General features: G+C 38.2%; 2 protein-coding genes across 2 annotated transcripts; both read left to right on the top strand.

The window, feature by feature from the left end:
* Positions 1–120: 120 nt before the first annotated feature.
* Positions 121–7,373, top strand: LOC113740691 (protein argonaute 4A-like). The gene is made up of 23 exons (XM_027268225.2): positions 121–854; positions 1,425–1,676; positions 1,751–1,956; positions 2,050–2,271; positions 2,346–2,482; positions 2,550–2,647; positions 2,731–2,828; positions 2,922–3,093; positions 3,210–3,326; positions 3,417–3,524; positions 3,627–3,689; positions 3,757–3,870; positions 3,969–4,137; positions 4,216–4,328; positions 4,408–4,545; positions 4,678–4,808; positions 5,041–5,106; positions 5,635–5,698; positions 5,790–5,901; positions 5,975–6,048; positions 6,389–6,483; positions 6,560–6,591; positions 6,936–7,373. The coding sequence occupies exons 1-23, from the start codon at positions 741–743 to the stop codon at positions 7,091–7,093; spliced, it is 2,853 nt and encodes a 950-aa protein (XP_027124026.2). The 5' UTR covers positions 121–740; the 3' UTR covers positions 7,094–7,373.
* Positions 7,374–16,064: 8,691 nt separating this feature from the next.
* Positions 16,065–19,217, top strand: LOC113742852 (autophagy-related protein 16-like). The gene is made up of 5 exons (XM_027270859.2): positions 16,065–16,243; positions 16,339–16,477; positions 17,033–17,214; positions 17,354–17,549; positions 18,027–19,217. The coding sequence occupies exons 1-5, from the start codon at positions 16,065–16,067 to the stop codon at positions 19,047–19,049; spliced, it is 1,719 nt and encodes a 572-aa protein (XP_027126660.2). The 3' UTR covers positions 19,050–19,217.
* The last annotated feature ends 1,499 nt before the right edge of the window (positions 19,218–20,716 follow it).

The following is a 20,716-nucleotide window of genomic DNA, read 5'->3' as shown; positions in this document are numbered from 1 at the left end:
GTGTTTGTCCTCTCTTGCTCTGATGTTTTCTCCAATAACGGTTAAATGCAATAGATCATCTGTGTTGTGAAACCTTGAACGGTCAGAAGAAAAATTGATAGAAATTTTTGCACTCTACTAAGTTGCTATTTTGATAAGGTAATTTAAGTTATAGAAGAAGACAAAAATCCCCATTTCTCAGACGTTAAAAACCTGCAGCAAGACTATTGCAGCTTCTTGTCACATTTCCAGTGAAATATGGGGTTCGATGTAATAGGTACAGTCTAGATAGACATATTGATAACAAAATTTTTTGACACGTATGTCCAAAATATGACTGGAAAAGGGTTGAATTTCCCCCAGGAAAAAGAAAAACATAAAGTAAGGGAAGAGAGTTGAAATTCCCTTGTTCTCCTATCTTAAAAAAATGAAGTCTTGAATAGGTGCACCAGAACACTTTCACTCTCCTCAACCACCTGTCTTAATTCCATTAATTTGCCACAATATTTTCACTGCTCGTCACACGGAAAAACTCATTTTTGCATGTATATCTGCGATAAAGCCTACATCCTAGAATTTCTTAGAAGTTTAGAAGTCAAGATGTAGAAGTATTTGATAGTCATGTATGATTCAGATGAGGAAACATCTTTGCAGGTTGCAGTCTGAAACAATTGTACTCACGTAAGCTCTTAGTTTGGCGTGTGGAAATGTTCTCCTGTCCTCAAATAGAAAGGAACAAAGTTTAAGTACTCGCCTTCCACATGCATTCTTTGTGGATTAATCTGTGGATTGATCTTGAACGACAAACAAAGACTATATGTTTGCAAGCGGAAATCACAGTTTCACCAGGCTGGCATGAACATTCTTCTGATTCGGTATAAAAATGATCAGCCCATATGTAGTATTTCACTTTTCAATATATATACTGATTAGGACAAGCAAGCAACCAAGACAACTAGGAAGTAATACTTAATGGCTTCTTCAACTTGAATAGAACAAACAATCTGTTTTTTTTCCTCTGCTGAACAAGAACATTGGTAAGACAACTTCAAAATTTACTACTCTAATTGGAGCATCTTATGCAGCTATCAGTCAGTTCTTTAGTCCTGTTATTTGAATAGTTAGAATGACCAAGGAGGTGAATTTCCTCTCATCTTTATATATCATACTATTGAGTAGAAGTCTTATGTAATGAGTTGTGAAGCTCTGAACTTTCTAAGATTTCCTGAATAAGAAGTTTTGTTCTCTGAGTTGCTTTTATCTACTAAATTAGAACCATGTTGGTTTTTCGTATTCTTAAGAAATTATGTTTTCCATGCCATGTTTAAGTTTCTTCCAAGAAAAAAGTACTTCTTGTGGATTATAGAAATCTGCTGTTTACACTAAGAAAATTGTATGATGGGATAAACAGAATATCTTGCAACTCGTTTCCTCCTATGCTGTAGGTATTGAAAATGAAGCCTGCAGACTTATCAAAGCATTGTGCTGGGCCACTCGCTGAACAGCTTTTGACAGTAGCTCCCATGCGAATAGAAGTAGAAAAGGGACCTGAGACTGAGAGGGTTGAACTCTTAAATCAGAAGAGCAAAGTGATGAACCCGCCTTGCCCCGGGTCCAAAGGACTGAAAATATTGCTACTGACTAATCATTTCAAAGTCTCTGTTGCTGCTAAGATTCCTGACTTCTACCATTACAATGTAAACTCCTGCCTTCCTATATTCTGATGAGAAGGGGATTTCTGCATTCCTGAAGTTTTAATGTCTTCCTACAGGTTTCCATCTTGCATGACAATGGGAAGCTTGTTGGCAGTTCAAACCTTAGAAGAAAGGTTATAGCTCAAGCCCATGAGACATACAAATCAGAACTAGCTGAAAAATCATTTGCGTATGATGGATTTAAGAACTTATATACAGTTGGTTGTCTCCCACGAAATAATCTGGACTTTGTTGTTGTGCTTAACGCCATCTCGCTAAAAAGGTAACAGGAAATTTTTTCCTTCTCTCGTTTGTGGTTTTGTAATATCCTGTAGTATTTGCTGGTTCAATTTACAAGGTCTTTTCTTTAATTCAGAGTTTCTGGAGGAGGTAATCTTAGCGGCAAAGAGAGTCCCTGTGAAAATGATCAAAAGAGGCATAGGCTTATGTCTTCAGCCAAAACTTTTAAGATACAAATGAGCTTTGTGGCAACCATTTCTACACAGCAGATTACGAATACAACAAGCGAACAAGGACCAGAGAAGCATGAAGGCCTGAAAGTCTTAGATACCATTTTAAGGCAACATGCAGCTAAACAGTACGTGCATGACTGGCTTGGAGATTCCTTGTTCCTCTTGCATCACTTCCATTTAAATTGAAAATTTTGTTTAGGGAATATCTTGTTCTTCGCCAATCATACTTCTCAAATGACTCAAAGAATTTCATGGACTTGGGTGATGGCGTTTTTGGTTGTAGAGGTTTCAGTTCAAGGTTTCAGGATCTCCAGGGTGGATTATATTTGAATTTTGGTAAGACATCATTTAGATTCAGGTTTCAAAGTAGGTCTCCTAGTAGCTAATATATTTCAAATGCCAGATGTGACTACTACAACAATTGTTCAGCCTGGTCCAGTGATTAATTTTCTCATCAGCCACCAAAATGTGAGCGATCCCTTCAAGGTTGACTGGTTGCAGGTAATAAAAATTATATTGATGTTAAGTTCGCAGACCATGTAGATGAACCTTCCTCAGGTGTTTTTCTGCTCATTCTACACAAGGCAAAACGAACATTAAAGAATTTAAGGATAAAGGTAGCGCACAACAACCGTGAATGGAGAATCACTGGGCTTTCAGAGAAGTCCTGCAAGCAAGAGAAGTAAGTTCAACTGCTATGATTTTATGGCAAATTTTGGCCGGCCAAAAATGATGCTTCTTCTTCCCTTAATGCGTTGCTGATAATCCTCCGCAGATTTTGGTGTAAACTAGATGGAGGAAGTAATCAAGTTGCTCTTCTCCAACAAAAAGAAATGACGGTATATGATTATTTTACTAAAGTGCTTGGCATTTCATTGACTTACTCTGCAGACCTGCCATGCATCGATGCTGGAAAACCATGCAGACCAACTTATTTTCCAGTTGAGGTGAAAAATTTTGTCTTCTTTGTATTTTCTCTGTATTTTCAAGTTAATTAATCCATGCAGCCGGCAGTCACGATTTCTTGGGAAAAAATGTGATGTAATTCGTGTAATTTATTCAGCTCTGTTCATTGGTTTCTTTGCAACATTATAAAAAAGCATTGACCAATCATCAGAGGAGAATGAGGGTATCAAAATCAAGCATACAGCCAGAAGAATTATACTTGGTTTTGACAAATGTAGGTCAACGACCACTTATTTTACGACTATCACCGCAGTTTGGTTAAAGCAACAATTGGAGTTCATACTAAAATATATCTCTTTCTCAGGAACTGAGGCACTGTAATTACAATGCGGATCCACTGTTGCTTTCTTGTGGCCTTTCAATTTCTAATAGTTACACCCAAGTTGAAGGTCGTGTATTATCAGCACCCAGGGTATTCTGACAGTTTTTCTGCTTTCTACAATTTTAATGTCCCATTGGGCATTTGTCTAAACTTGAATAACTCTGATGGTTCCAATCTATCCCACTGTTGCAGTTGAAAGTGGGAAACAATGAAGATCTTATTCCTAGACATGCCTCATGGAGCTTTAAAGATAAGGTGAATGAAATATTTAATGTGGAAATTCTACATTATTGGTTCTAATAGCCATTTACATCTTAAATAGAAGCTCGTGGAACCAAAAAGAGTTCAGTGCTGGGCAGTGGTAAACTTCTCTAGTCAGCATTACACCCGCAATTTCTGTCAAGAGTTGGCAAAACTTGGTGCAAAGATAGGAGTGGTAGACTTCTTTGTCTTCATATATGTTTCACTTCTCCAGTAGGTTTACTACTGAGTTGCTCTATCTATTGCATAGCTTATCTTGTTTCCAATTTCTAGACATTGGATCCCCCAGTATGTGTCTTTGAAGAGAATCCCCAATACAGAAAGAAACCACCACATGTTAGAGTGGAGAAGATGTGTGAGCAAATAAGCTCAAAAGTTCGCAACAACCCTCTTTACTTTGTGCTTTGTTTCTTATCTGAGAAACGACAGAGTCCTCTATATGGTTTGTTCCAAACATCATTTGACTAGACACGTCTTTCAAGTTTTATATTTTAGTCAAAGATTGAGTTTCTTCTTTTAGGTTATTGGAAATGGAAAAGCCTGGCTGAGGTTGGAGTTCCAAATCAGTGCCTTGCAAATGATAGAGTTGATGAGAGTTATCTGCTGCATGTTCTTTTGAAGATTAATGCAAAAGTAATGTTCTTCAGTACAAACTTGATTCTTAATTTGCATATATTTTATCTCTCTCATGTAACAAGTTGCCTTCTTGCAGCTCGGTGGCTTTAATACAAGATTAGCTTCTGAGATGACAAGAACCATCCCTTGGGTATCGAAGATTCCTACAATGATTTTGGGAATGGAAGTCATGCCATGTGTCGATGGGCAGTCAGAGCTACCTCCCATTGCCGCAGTAAGTGTCCTCTTGTACTGATGCTCAGGTTCAAGTACCAGTTAGTGTGGACTCTGGTTTCAATAACTAATAAATCAAATATAGATCAGTGTAGAAATCATTTTCACCCATTGGTTCTCTTTGTTGACTTAGGTGGTTGGCTCTAGACAATGGCCATCAATTTCCTGCTATAGAGCATCTATTCATACGCAGACTAGGAACGACCAAATGATGGATTCACTGTTTAGGCAAGTGTCCCAACAGGAGGACAAGGGAATGATCAGGTAGCGTCTCCCTTTCCCTGTATAGTAAAAATAACACATACAAAAGGGAATGAGGAACTACAGGCGTATATGGTGTCCTTTCTGGATACCTATTAGCTATTACCTACAAAATTGATGATGCAATGGAACCGTTCTTGGCTGGAAATTATTGACCTCAGTTTATCATCTAGTATATCAAAGTGTTATTATGAGTACTTGGAGTAGTCTAATTTTTATTCTTCTTATTTAACAGGGAGCTACTGATGGATTTCTATGCAAGTTCAGGACAGAAAAAACCTGCACAAATCATCATTTTCAGGTGTATTTTCTATTAAGGATTAATTAGTCTTTATCTGATATCTTTTGTTATTATGCGGTAATACTCATTCCTCAGTAGACTTTATGTTCTCTAACACTACTAGATGCATTAATCATTTCTCTACATGAATTAAGATTAAGGCACATACAGCTATGGGAATCAATGTTTATGCTCCTTGACAGAACCAGAATTGTAAGTTATTTAGTCACGCTTAGATTTTGGGCCAGACTTTGAAGATCAAACTCCACCTAGCTAAGAAAGGCATAACAGGTTTTTTGGCAATTTTCCAGCCACATTAAAATTTAGTAGCAATCACATCCCCTTGTAATCTTCCTTTGAATGCTTCCAATCTAAAATCCCATCTTTTTTCAGTGCGCTGTTAACTTAAATCTGCTCAGTTAGCGCTATTATCTTTGTGCCATTATCAAAAAAAGAATCTTCATTCTTTAACTATCCATCAAATGTGAGAGTTCCGAAAGTGGCAGGATTTGGTGCTAATCATTACTCACTGGTTTTTTTGTTCTTTAGGAATGGACTCAGCACAACACAGTTCAATCAACTTCTAAACAATGAGATGGATCAAATTTTCAAGGTTTATTATGTCTTTGTGCTTAGACGTATATATTGTCTTCCCCCATACTGTAAGTTGACACTTTTTAGTTACTACCTCCTATCTTCTGTAGGCATGCAAATTGCTTGATGAGACCTGGTGTCCTAAGTTCACTTTGATTATATCAGAGAGATCACATCACACAAAATTCATTAAAGCTTCTCCCGTTGACAATGTTCCTCCTGGTAACATTCTGGCTCCTTTAAGCATCAATGTTGACCATTTAAAACATATGTTTATTGTCCTTGTTCTTTGCAGGAACTGTTGTGGACAAAAAGATTTGTCATGCAAAATGTAACAACTTCTTCTTGTGCCCCCATATAGCTAAGAAGGTGAGACTGTTATATAGACCAAACAACACTCATCTCATGAAAGACAGCAGCACCACCTTTACACCAACTCAAATTGAGTAAACCATGCATTAGTACCTGCATAATTGCTTGAATTTGGTTTTTCATTTCGTTTCCTTTGGGAGAGGAAGGTTCCATGTAAAGGCCAAGATAGGAAGGCTGCCACTGATCTGATGACCCTTGCAACTCCTCTTTGCTTTCGCATTAGGGAAAAAAAAGAAAAGAAAATACAATGCTATGGAATCTAGCTATTGCTACATCTTCTTTTTTTGACGGTGGAAAAATGTATCTGATGGCTTAAATGTTTCTTGTCTCACTTTAGGGAACAGCAAGGCCTACTCATTATCATGTTCTGTTAGATGAGATTGGTTTCTCATCTGATGAAATACAGGAACTTATTCATTGTTTATCATATGTGTAAGTTGACAATCATCTTAATATCCTTCATTTGATTTACAGAGCTCCAGAAACTTAGCGTTTGTACATTTTATAGGTACCAGAAAAGCACGACTGCCATTTCCGAAGGTACCAAACTCTCACTTTACCAGTTAGATTAGAGCTTTGGATCTAAGTTCAGACATTTGTGCAGAACCTATTAATAGGTCATTCTTGCATTAGTACACATCAGTTATGATCATTTTCAGCGAGAGAAATAGAAAATGAAACCAGGTTTCCCATCTCAAGCTGTTAATTTGATGACTTGCTGCCCTACTGTCACGTCACGTCCAGGAGAGGATGGAGAAGCTTTGTTCTCTCTGGGTGGAGCCCTAGACTTCTTATTCTGCCATGATGAGCTAACCATTTTGGTTTTCTTGCATTTACATCCAGAAATACTACTTTAAAATCACTAACAATCGTGCTTCTTGCAGTTGCTCCAATCCGCTATGCACGCTTGGCTGCAGCTCAGATGTTAGAGTTGTTCAAGTCTGATAAAACAAGGAAGATGTATCCAGGAAACCGAATTCCATCCCCTTCAGAACTTCCCAAGTTGCACAAGGATGTGCGTTCCTCAATGTTCTTCTGTTGAAATTTCTGGAATGTCGAAGAACTATTATGTTTCTGCTAACTCCCACTGGAATTAGAAGTTCTATTATGTCAGTTGAACTCTTTCGTTTGCACTGCTTCACTGCTGTTGATCTATGGAGGCTCTTAAACTTCATCTGTATATATTAACATCTTTCCTTCACTGAAGTGAATGGAAGACCTAGTTCTATCTCTTTTGAGGCCGTGTTGGCTTGGAAAATTCTTATAAAAAGTAGACATAGGAGAAGAAATTCTTGATTTCTAGTATATAAAGTGGTCAGATTTAGATCTTTCTACAGTTCAGGATACAAGTAATTAACCAACTACTACAGTCTTCAAGGCAAAAGTGAATATATGCTCACAACTTCAGTTGCTAAAATCCTGATAGCACAAAACATTCCTAGCACAATAGTTGATAAAAATTTTTAGCTAACCTGTGGTATATTACAAGACTAAGATGGTTATACATGTAAAACTTCCTTCGCCTTCTGATTCTGCCTCACATTTCAATCTGTCCGTATATCATCATTTAAGATATCATCCATACACATTTTAGTAAAGCTTGATCATTACTACCAAAATACTAATATACCACAACATGGGGGTGACAAGTTGATTGAATTAAATTATAAAAAAAGTATGAAACTAATTAAGTCCCTTAAAAATGAGAAAACAAAGAAGGCCACTACAATGGAAAATAGAAAATGAATGGGATGTCTTTCTAATTATGAGATCAAGAACATTAAGTAATGAGCAAATTTTGCACTCTTAAAACCATAGCGTGTAAATACAACTTTCAAGCCTAAGAATGATCCCAAATCTACGCCCTTGTGAAACCTTAGCCTTTACACCTGTGAAGGAACTTCCATTCATTATCCTCTTGTTGACTTCGCATATTAGCTAAAATTATTAAGATAAGCTAACAAGTATATTACACTTTTGCTTGGGGGCCAAGTCCAGAATATACAATACTGTGTTACTGTGTATCATTTTATTTTGCTTGTTAGCTGAAGAGGTGAATTCTGGTTTAATGAGCTGTGTGGAGCGGCTAGGGTATTCTCCTGTAGTGGGGTACGGCTCTATAGAAACCACCTGCTCAAGTTATCAGAGGTGGGGCTGTGTCCCCCGATTCCCCTCCGACGGTCTAATTAGTTCGGATAGGAATAAAAAATGGAAGGAGCTATTGGGAGTGATCTTACAGAGTATTCAGTTGGTCCTTCTTGAGTGGGAGGCTCTAATACTTATATGAGACAACTTGGAGGGAAGGATGGTGGAATCCACGTTCCTAGGATCTGATGGGGATTGAGAGTATCTGCCTGATTTGATAGGTTTGTGCAGGGGATAGGTCTCATTAGATGTCCTGTCTGTCCTGCAAGTGTCAAGACTTTTGACTAGACCTCTATTATCACGTCAATCACAGTGTCACTTTGGGGCAACAGTAGACGTAGAGTCACCTCAATCCTTCATAGGCGAGGTATGGCCGAGGTGACTAGAATGGATGGGGTCCCCTACGAGATGAAGGGATCATCTCGGCACGACCGGGCCAAGATGACCATTATCAGAAACTATGGACAGGAAAGGGGGCTCGGCTTGGTTAAACCGAGCCGGGTTGACCATCCTCATTAGCTAAGTTCAAACTTCTTTATTCCATGTATTTGAACGTTTTGAGATCCAATTCCTAGATCCCTATTAGATAATGATCTCAAATTCTAGTTCCTGTCAATCTTATATATCATCTATATTTTATTTGTTTTACTTATTGAAGGGATAGAAGGAAATTTGTTTTTACACCATGGAAGATGTTTCTCTGGAAGAAATGGAAGATCAAGCCAATATTTAGCTTTCGCCACCTCGAAAGAAGGGCAAAATCTCAGTGAATCCAGCTTAACTCAGGCAAATGCTGCGAATCTGCCACAGCCCCTGATCCCAAACCACCTCAGGCACAAGATTTATGCTCACACAGGGCAATGCAACTCTGTCTTATTTCTCAACAAGATTACTTGGTCACTGGTGCGAAAAACAATGCCATAAAAATCTGGGACCCTAGAAATGGAGCACAAGTTAACTCTTTCGAAGGTTTTCAAGGTGCAGTTTTATCAAGGGTAGTAGTTGATTATGGGATCTGGTCTACTAAATGCAAAAGTCAAGAACAGCTGCTTATGGAAGTCAAGGACAGCAGCTGATTATGGGATCTGGTCTGCTAGCAAAAGTAAAAGTCAAGAACAGCTGCTTATGGAAGTCATGGGCAACAACTGATTATGGGATCTGATCTGCTAGCAAAAGACAAGAACAGCTGCTTATGGGATCTAGTCTACTAATTGCACTAATCAAGGAGAGCTGATTATGGTCTACTATATTAGATGTATATTAGCATATCTGTAATTAATACATTAGGGAGGTAGATATTCTGACGGAGGAGAGAAGGTACAGAGTTTTTCTATTTAAATGGAAAAGATGCACAAAAGATGCATTCAGTCTTTGATCTAGAAAACTTGTCATGGTATCAGAGCCAGTTATTTGAATTTCTCAGCCTTTCCAAACTTTCTGAGTTGTTATCCTTCTTGGGTTGATTATTTTGATCAATCATTTGGTTTCAAGATATCCTTTTGGGTCAATCATATTGTGGTTGGCAGCTTTTCTTGTAATTCAGATCTTTGTTTTTTTTTGAAAGAATGTCTATGGAAAACTCTTTGGGAAAAATACATACGGAATCTTTGTCCATCAAGTTCACTGGAAAAAATTATGCGGCATGGGAATTTCAATTTAGGATGTTTCTAAAAGGCAAAGAGCTTTGGAGTCATATTGACGGGTCTTCTACAGCACCTAGAGATGGAAAGGAAATTAGTCAATGGGAGGCAAAGGATGCTAGAATTATTTCTTGGATTCTAGCATCTATTGAAGCTCATATGGTGAACAATTTACGCTCTTTTAATACAGCAAAGGAGATGTGGGATCATTTGAAGCGTGTATATCATCAAGATAATACAGCAAGAAGATTTCAGCTTGAATTGGAAATTAGTACATATAGCCAAGGTAATCTCTCTATTGAGCAGTATTATTCTGGATTTCTTAATTTATGGAGTGAATACTCTGGTATAATCTATTCTAAGGTACCAAGCGAAGCCTTAGCCGGTATTCAAGCGGTTCACGAAGATAGTAAGCGTGACCAGTTTCTAATGAAACTGAGGCCTGAATTTGAGGCGATTAGAGCTGGATTGTTAAATAGAAACCCAGTTCCTTCTTTAGACGTATGTCTTGGTGACTTGTTGCGAGAAGAACAGAGAATGGCTACACAAACTATCATAGGTACATCAAAGGAGATATCTGAAGTTGTCAATATTGCCTATGCTGCTCAAGGGAAGAATCGCGGAAAGGGACAAGTACAGTGCTATAGTTGCAAGGAACTTGGGCATATTGCACGCAATTGTGGAAAGAAATTTTGCAATTATTGTAAGCAAATTGGACACATTATCAAGGACTGTCCTACACGCCCTGAGAATCGAAGAGTCCAAGCCTTTCAAGGTGCTGTCCAAGACTCTAACACTATTGGTTCTACATCCACAGCCACAACACTTACTCCAGAAATGGTTCAACAAATGATTCTTTCAGCATTTTCTGCTCTTGGACTTCAAGGTCAAGGTAAAATTGTTTCTACTCCTTGGTTAGTTGATTCTGGAGCATCAAATCATATGACTGGTTCATCTGTATCACTACATAATCTACGGCAATATACTGGTACACAAAATATTCAGATTGCTAACGGCAGTAATCTTCCAATTACAGCCATTGGTGATATTGGACCTTCTTTTCGTCATGTATTTGTCTCTCCAGGGTTGTCTACGAGTTTGATTTCTGTTGGTCAGATGGTGGATAATAACTGTGATGTACGGTTCTCTCGTGATGGTTGTCTTGTGCAGGACCAGGTGTCGGGGAAGGTGATCGCGAAGGGGCCTAAAGTGGGCAGACTATTTCCTTTGCAATTTTCAGTTCCAAGTAGTTTGTCTTTGGCTTCTATGGTTGTTGACAATAAAGTTGAAGTATGGCATCAACGATTGGGTCATCCAAATAATGTCATTTTATCTCATTTAATAAAGCACGATTTTCTGGGGAGCAAGGATCAGTGTTTTAATCATAAATTGTCTTTTGATTGTTCTACTTGTAGACTAGGGAAAAGTAAAAATTACATTTTCCTAGTCATGGTGGTCATGCTAATACAAGTTTTGAGATCATTCATAGTGATGTTTGGGGTATTACTCCTGTTGTTTCACATGCACAATATAAATATTTTGTGACATTCATTGATGACTATAGTCGTTTCACATGGGTATATTTTTTGCGTACTAAAGCTGAAGTATTTGCTGTTTTTAAGAAATTTGTAGCTTATGTAGAAACACAATTTTCTACTTGCATTAAAGTTTTACGCTCTGACAATGGCGGGGAATATATGTCACATGCCTTTCAAGCATTTTTGCAACAGAGAGGTATTTTATCTCAACGATCATGTCCTTATACCCCTCAACAGAATGGGGTGGCTGAACGTAAGCATCGCCATTTGTTGGATATGGTACGCACCTTACTCTTGCAGTCTTCGGTTCCATCTAAATTTTGGGTGGAAGCTTTATCCACTGCAGTTTATTTAATCAATCGTCTACCTTCTCAACGGTTGAATTTTGATTCTCCTTATTATCGTCTCTTTGGTGTACATCCTGATTATGGCAATCTACACACATTCGGATGTGTTGGCTTTGTTCACTTACCTCCTCATGAGCGTCACAAACTTACAGCTCAATCTGTAAAATGTGCTTTCATGGGTTATAGTACAACTCATAAAGGATTTTTGTGTTATGATGCTATTGCTAATCATCTACACATTTCTAGAAATGTGATTTTCTTTGAAAATGAGCACTACTTTCCATACCATGTTTCCTCGTCTGAAGGTGTTGTTCTTCCTAGCTTTGATGATATTGCTCCACCAGTTGATCGATTTAAACCTGGGATTGTTTATCAGAGACGACAGGCTTCTTCATCACAACCTCTTCTTGACACTAATCCAGTCCTTGCTCCAACCACTCTTCGAAGGTCCCTACGTCTTAGTCGTCCGCCTGATCGGTATGGTTTTTCTGCCACTATAACTGACACTACAGTTCCTACATCCTATTCACAGGCAACTAAACAAGCATGTTGGGTGAAAGCTATGAATGAGGAACTTCAAGCTCTTCAGGAGAATCATACTTGGGATATTGTTCCTTGTCCCGATGGTGTTAAACCCATTGGTTGTAAATGGGTGTTTTCTGTTAAATTGAGATCTGATGGCTCACTTGAAAGGTATAAGGCACGATTAGTAGCTCTTGGTAATCGGCAAAAGTATGGAGTACATTCAAGGTTTGTAAAATTGGGATCCTACATAGGATCGATTTTAGTTTCACAGGATCGGATCGTAGGATCGGATCGTAGAATCGTAAGATCCTACCAAAAGCTCTTAATTGCAATTAAAGGTTGTAATTCTTTGATAAATTACAAATATACCACAAATATTTTCATTTACTTGCAAAATGGAGCTTCGTATTTCACAAATTTACAAAAAAATTGTAGAATCGTACGATCCTACCGATCCTACACGATCCTACCGATCCTGCTACGATTCTATGCGATCCTACAAAGATTAATATGATTTGCGACTCTGCATACGATCCGGATCGATTTTGGTTATCCGGATCGTAGGATCGTACGATCCTACGATCCGGATCGCGATTTTGACAACTATGAGTACATTATGAGGAGACCTTTGCTCCTGTGGCAAAGATGACAACAGTTAGACTTGTTCTAGCTATTGCTGTTTCTACAGGCTGGTCATTGCGACAGATGGATGTTAAGAATGCCTTTTTACATGGCGATCTTCAAGAAGATATTTATATGACTCCACCATCAGGGTTTTTTTTTACATCTTCTTCTGATGTTTGTAAGCTAAAACGTTCACTCTATGGCTTAAAACAAGCTCCACGGGCTTGGTTTGATAAGTTCCGTTCTACCCTTATTAGCTTCTCATTTGTTCAGAGCCAGTATGACTCCTCTTTGTTTCTTCGCAAGACTGATAAGGGACTGGTTTTACTTCTGGTATATGTTGATGATATTGTTATCACAGGAAATGACTCTGCATTAATATCTCAACTTCAAGAGCATCTTCAACGTTCTTTTCATATGAAAGATTTAGGTCCTCTACAATATTTTTTGGGCCTAGAAGTGCACTCTATCTCAGCTGGTATTTTCTTACATCAGCATAAATACATCCAGGAATTAATTGCTTTGGCAGGTCTTCAAGATGGTCGGTCTGTTGATACTCCCTTGGAAGTAAATGTTAAATATCGCCGTGATGAGGGTGATTTTCTCTCAGATTCCTCTCTCTATCGGCAATTGGTGGGAAGTCTTAACTATTTAACTATTACTCGGCCTGATATTTCATTTGCTGTTTAACAAGTTAGTCAATTTATGCAGACGCCTAGGCATCTCCATCTAGCTGCTGTTCGTCGCATTATTCGCTATTTACTAGGCACTTCCTCTCGTGGTCTATTCTTCTCCAAAAATTCTCCTATTCATTTGGTAGCCTATAGCGACGCTGACTGGGCAGGGTGTTCAGATACTAGACGATCAATTACTGGTTGGTGCATGTTTCTTGGAAATTCTCTTATTTCTTGGAAAAGCAAAAAGCAAGATAGGGTGTCTAAATCCTCTACTGAGTCAGAGTATCGTGCTATGTCCTCTGGATGTTCTGAGATCATTTGGCTTCGAGGCCTCTTAGGTGAGTTTGGGTTTCCCCAACTTGCACCTACTCCCCTTCATGCCGATAATACTAGCGCTATTCATATTGCTGCTAATCCTGTATTCCATGAGCGTACAAAACATATTGAAGTTGATTGTCACTCTATCCGTGAAGCATATGATGATCATGTTATTTCTCTTCCTCATATTACCACTGATCTCCAAACTGCTGATATATTTACTAAAGCTCTCTCCCGTCATAGGCACAATTTTCTGGTTGACAAATTGAAGCTTGTTGGTCAACCCGCATCAATTTGAGGGGGGATATCAAGGGCAGTAGTTGATTATGGGATCTGGTCTACTAAATGCAAAAGTCAAGAACAGCTGCTTATGGAAGTCAAGGACAGCAGCTGATTATGGGATCTGGTCTGCTAGCAAAAGTAAAAGTCAAGAACAGCTGCTTATGAAAGTCATGGGCAACAACTGATTATGGGATCTGATCTGCTAGCAAAAGACAAGAACAGCTGCTTATGGGATCTAGTCTACTAATTGCACTAATCAAGGAGAGCTGATTATGGTCTACTATATTAGATGTATATTAGCATATCTGTAATTAATACATTAGGGAGGTAGATATTCTGACGGAGGAGAGAAGGTACAGAGTTTTTCTATTTAAATGGAAAAGATGCACAAAAGATGCATTCAGTCTTTGATCTAGAAAACTTGTCAAGTTTGTGATATGGCAATCAGCACAGACAACAGGTTACTAGTTGCAGGCCTCACCTCGCGAAATATATGTGTATGGGACTTGAATTCAGGCCAAATTCTTCAAACTTTGAAGGGCCATCAGCAAAAAGTTTGTGCAGTTGATATTAGTTTGAGGATGAATATTTGATCATCAGCGCTGCCCCTAGTGACTGCATAAAGATATGGAACCTGCAACATGAATACCCTCTAACTAGCCTTCATTTCTCTCCTAGTAACACTAATGCCATCTGTTTTGCAGATGAAAGCAGAATGTTCTGCTCAAGCCATGATGATGGGAAAATCATGTTTTTTACCATAGAAAAGCTGGTGACATGAAGGTACACGGTCAACCAATTACTTCAATTCGTTCACTTCAAAATGGGAATATTTTGATGAGCAGCGGAAGAAATGTTTTGCACAACTTGGTTGATGTTAGGACAATGCAAGTTTGCAGAAAATTTAAGACAAAGGGCAGTAATGTGGCTAATAATTGGATAAGAACTTGTGTTGGTCCTGATGAGAATTTTGCTGCTGTTTGTTCTGCTGATGGTACGGTATCCATATGGTCCCTCGATAGTAATGAAACCGAATCCACCAAATAAAAAGGAATTTAGCAAAGTGAATTTGGGCTCACAAGGCATAAACCCATTCACTTCCACCCAACCAAATCTATCAATAAAATTCGTTTGGCGGGTGAAAATGAGAAATTGGGAAAACTGACTTAAAATCCAGTCCATTTTTTTTTAAAATTTTGCTATAATATACTTCGATAAAACTGGGAAATATTTTAAAATTGCATTTTCAAAAAATATTTTAATATAACACTTTTTTTTATAATGTGATACGTTTAAAATAAAATTATCACATAAAATAATTTCTAGTAATGCTTATCTCAATTTTTTTAAATAATATTTTTCCCATTTTATGCTGGGACTAGGCCTGTCAACGGTCCGGGTCTAGATCCGGATCCGGCCCGGATCCGTGAAATTATTGCGGATATGGATAGGGATTTAATTCCGTTACCCAGATCCGGATCTGGATCCGTTTTGTCAAACAAAAAAATGGGTCGGATACAGAATATAATATTCTGATCCGTATTAGACCCGGATCCGGATATAAATAGATTAATAATTTAAAATATGTATATTTATCAATATAATTTGATTAGGATGATGTATTTGAATAAAGTCAATTTGATTTATTTTCTTATTTGGTTTTTTTTTTTGTATTAGTTAGAAATTAGTGTACAAATATATTTTTTTCTCATTTTTATTAGAAATTGTAAATTTTCATAATTTTTTCGGGTAAACCCAGACCCGGATCCGAGACCTGTCGGATCCGGATCCGTAACATAGAGTAGAAGACCCGTCTGGTAAACCGGTCGAATCCGGATCCGATTTGGCATGCCAGATCCGGAATAATGAATTCCGCCCCGGCCCGGCCCGTTGACAGGCCTAGCTGGGACCAGATTAATGCCTCAACAGCCGGTGTGGGTGGCTGGCTGGCTGCAGCGTTCCTCCCCACTTCTCCCCTTCACTTTTCCTTTTCTTTCCCTATTCCAAATTCACAAGCAAAAATCACAAAATTTCAACTCAGATTCATTTTGCTCAAGACAACAAAAACAAAGAGTCCATCCCCTCCAGCAAAAAATGTAAGTATAAATCTAACCTCGGACTAGTTCCAGTAAATTTAATGATACTTTTATTGTTGATTCTTTGCTGATGAAAAATTAATTGTGGGGTTCAGGGCTTTGCAAGAGGAGGAAATAAAGATAGCGAAGGAAGCAATCAAGCATGCTATCAAAGCCCTTCGAAGAAGGCATTTGGTGGAAGAAGCAGCTCATTCCCCGGCTTTCATCGCCCTTTCTAAGCCTCTTCTTTCTCAGGTACTATCAATCCCCACCTCCCCAATTCGAATTCTTGATATTTGACTTGTTTATTTAGTTTTATATAGTTTTTTTTTTTTTTAAGTTTCAGTTGATCCTCTGTTATTTCTTGTGCAAATTAGTTTGGGCTAAAAATAGTGATAAGAAAAAGGGAAATGATGAACAAAAATCTTTCATCTCCAAAACCCAGGAACTAATTTTCTCTAATAGTGATGGTAGGGGATCTTCTTGCTTGAGTGCAGGCATTTAGGTGGTTTTTGGCATTGTCACTTTACTTGAGTTTTACCGATCATAAGGGTCAGGCATCTAGCTTTCGAGGAATTTTGTTGCATATTGATTGGAATATGGTGCCTAAAGTTGTTAGTTTATGGCATTCTAATTGTATAATAATACCTCATTGAGAGTTTTCATCGTGCTTTATTAAAATTTGGATTGAAGTTAGATGGTCTTGCTTGTTAACAATCTGATAGGGAGAGTTGGTCGTATCTGTACTTGTTTTCGGCGTTTTGTTGGACATTAGATGTCTGGATTGAATCGTTAAATTTGCTTCTGAAGGGCTCAGAGTGGAAAGAGAAAGCTGAAAATCTTGAAGTGGAACTTCAGCAGTGTTATAAAGCTCAGGCTCGATTGTCAGAGCAGCTTGTGGTGGAAGTGGCTGAATCAAGAACTTTTAAAACTGCAATTCAAGAGAAAGATGCCATTATAGCTGATCTACAGAGTGAGCTTGCAAAAGCAAGGTTTATCTGCTGTCCGAAATATGAAATCAGTTTGCATTTATAGAATGGAAAATCTGAATTAGATAACCACTTTCTCAATTAAGGATTATAAGTTGGAATTTCAGGAACTGTGTGGTGAATGAAGTTTCTTAAATTGCAGGGATGAATGTTCAGATTTGAATACACTCTTAGAAGAAAAGACTAAAGCTCTAGAACTCATGATAAGTGAAAACCAGGTTCTTAAAACACAACTTGAAGAGGCAAAAGCTAGAGCGGACAAGTTTGAAGCAGAGAATAAGATGCTAATTGATCGATGGATGCTGCAGAAGATGCAGGATGCTGAACGCCTTAATGAGGTAAGATGACTTTTTTCTGGTTAATGCATTTGCTTGGCTCTTCTTCTTCTTCCTGGATGTACGTGCTTGATTCTACTTTGGTAGTGACTTGAGCAATATAATTCAGTTCACTTTGCTGGCAGAACTAAAATCATATTCCCCCACCCCCTGAAGCTTCATTTTAAATTTTGTTGAAAAGAGTCCTTACGGTCGCCAAGGTACACAAGCTTGGTGGTAATTACATCATTCTTATTACATAATATCTGCTGTTCTTTTATGAATTTCAACCTATGCACACATTGACTACCATATGTCAGATATGATTGGTAAATGCACGATTTTCACTTACCTGATACATGCAAAACTAATTTTATTTACTTAATGCATGTTAAATAGGGTTTGCATAAGAGCATTATGGTCTTTGTACTGAAACATATAATTCAAATGTTAGCTATTTATGCGTATCTATATATGATTGGTGATCTATTGATCTGTTAGGCTAATGCAATATATGGAGATATGCTAGACCAGGTGAATAATAGCAGCATAGAACAGCTGGCTCGTCAACAAGTAGATGGTGTGGTCCGCCGAAGTGAAGAGGGTGCTGAGTACTATGTGGAGTCAAGTATTCCCAATATGTGTAAGCAACGGATCCCTGGACATGAAGGTGGCTGTGGTACTATAGCATTTGAGTACAACTCCACCAAATTGATTAGTGGAGGGCAGGACCGAGATGTGAAAATGTGGGACACAAACACTGGTGCACTGGTGCGCACTTTTGAAGGTTGTGTGGGTTCTGTTCTTGATCTTTCTATCACCCCTGATAACAGAACCATCATAGCTGCTAGTGGTTCAAAGAATTTAGTTGTCTGGGATGCAAGTTCAGCCAGAACACGCCATACTCTCACAGGTCATATGGAGAAAGTAGTTGCTGTAGATGTTAGTAAAATTTCAAGTCGCCATGTTGTGAGTGCAGCTTATGATCGTACCATAAAAGTTTGGGATCTGCAGAAGGGTTACTGTATTAACACAATTCTCTTCCCCAGCAATTGCAATGCGCTGACTTTTAGCATAGATGGACAAACTATCTGTTCAGGTCATGTAGATGGAAATCTTCGGCTGTGGGATATACAAACTGGTAAACTTTTGAGTGAGGTTGCAGCACATTCACTTGCTGTTACATCACTATCTCTATCTCGAAATGGTAACACAATATTGACAAGTGGCAGAGACAACTTGCACAATTTATTCGACATGCGGACCCTTGAAGTTTGTGGCACATTCAGAGCAAATGGCAACAGAGTTGCATCTAATTGGAGCAGATCCTGTCTCAGTTCAGATGACAATTATGTTGCTGCTGGATCTGTTGATGGATCTGTTCATATTTGGTCAATATCAAATGCTAAAATTGTAAGCACTCTAAAGGAACATACAACTTCAGTTCTTTGTTGTTCATGGAGTGGCTTTGGAAAACCACTAGCAACATCTGATAAGAATGGTTCTATCTGTATATGGACATGATAGGAAGCAAGTTATTTGTACATTTGTATTTATATGATGTCTTCTCCTTCCTTCTGTGGTCTATACCTACTGTACAAATGTACATTTGTACATTTGAAATGTATATCATGCCTAAAGCTCAAACCGAAACCACTTTGATTTTGCTGTAAACATGTATTTCTTTGCCCAGTTTTGTTTAGCGCTGTGATTTTCTTTTAGTTAGTAAACACAAGGTAATTTGTTTTCATTTGGCCTTTGGGCTAGGACACGTTAAAGACAGTTCGAGATCTTTATTAACTTATTCTTTGCGAAAGTGGTGATTAAGTGAAAAATGGTTATCTGTATCAGATTGCATTAAAAATAAATAATTAAAAATGGTTTATAACATCTCTACCAAAGAAGCATCATCCCAAGAACTTTCCTCATTAATTCTAAAGGCAAAACAAATCCTCCAAGAGTGCTACTAATTGCTAATATTGCACACTTCATTTGACGGTTCAAACCCTGCTGCCAATAGGGCTGGACTTTGAATCTGGATCTAATATGTATCTATATCCGGACGGATGGTAACACCTTCTAGATATCCACATTTGACTCTAGCATTTGGATCTTAATCCATCCATAATTACAAGAAGACTTCGGAGGGAAAATGGGAGTTCTAACTGAACCCTAATTGAAATGGGGACATTGATTTTTGATTTTTTTTTTGCTATATATATTCTTACTTTTATACTAACGAGGTGATTTCTGGGCGGGCGAGCAAAGTCGGCAGCACGAACTCACCTGTTGAAACATAAGAGCGTGCGGGGTCTTATACCCGATCCCACTCCAATGCTGAAGTCAGTTATGAGTCGAAAGTTACAAATAAAACCAATTAGATTGGAGTTTTTGCATACCTTATTCATAAATAGTAGAAGGGTATTTATAGTAGAGAGACCTATAGGAGGAATGATGAATTTTACTCCTTGTCAACTGTAGCACGACAGTGTAGGGTGGCGGTGTCAGAAGTAGGCCTGGACAAAAGGGCGGCGGTGGTGATATCAATTTGTCAGGTATCAGTCAGTTTTGCCTGTGAGCATCATATGTCAAGGCGAATTGAATGACCATGCTCGAGGGCGAAGCTGAATCGATAAACTGAGACAATACTTATCTCGGAAAGGCGAAGATGAGATGCGTTCTAACGCTAAGGAACCGAGGTAATCACCTCGGCATTGAAGATCCGAAAAGGGCCGAGGTGAGCGCCCACATATACTATGGGAGAACGGGTGAATTTAAAATCAGATAAGTCAAAAGTTAGCTTAAAGGAGATTAAGTCATCTTTAAGCTAAAATGGTACATTTGAGCAACTTTTGGATTAACTGCAAATCAGGAAATTTGATCCTTCAATCTATATACTAAACTACGAACTTTTACGGGAATTATAATTGAAGTTTTTCTTGATTTCTTGATGTTGATATCCCAAAATGAGTCCAAGACTTCAACATCCAAATTTGGTGGGAATTACAATTTTAAAAAAAAATTTACTAGGGCACGAGATGACAACATCAAAATATCATCACAAGAGCTGACTTACAAGGAAAACTTCCCATAGTTTGAATTACATTTGTTGCATCCAGTCTTTCATAAAGAAAAAAAGTTTTACTTTTTTACGACAAGAAAGCAACACTCAATACACTCCTCATTTCCTT

The sequence above is a fragment of the Coffea arabica genome, chromosome 4e (assembly GCF_036785885.1).
Source record: "Coffea arabica cultivar ET-39 chromosome 4e, Coffea Arabica ET-39 HiFi, whole genome shotgun sequence".
Lineage (NCBI taxonomy): Eukaryota > Viridiplantae > Streptophyta > Magnoliopsida > Gentianales > Rubiaceae > Coffea > Coffea arabica.
The sequence above is the reverse complement of the archived record's forward strand: the minus strand, read 5'-3'. Positions and strand labels throughout refer to the sequence as shown.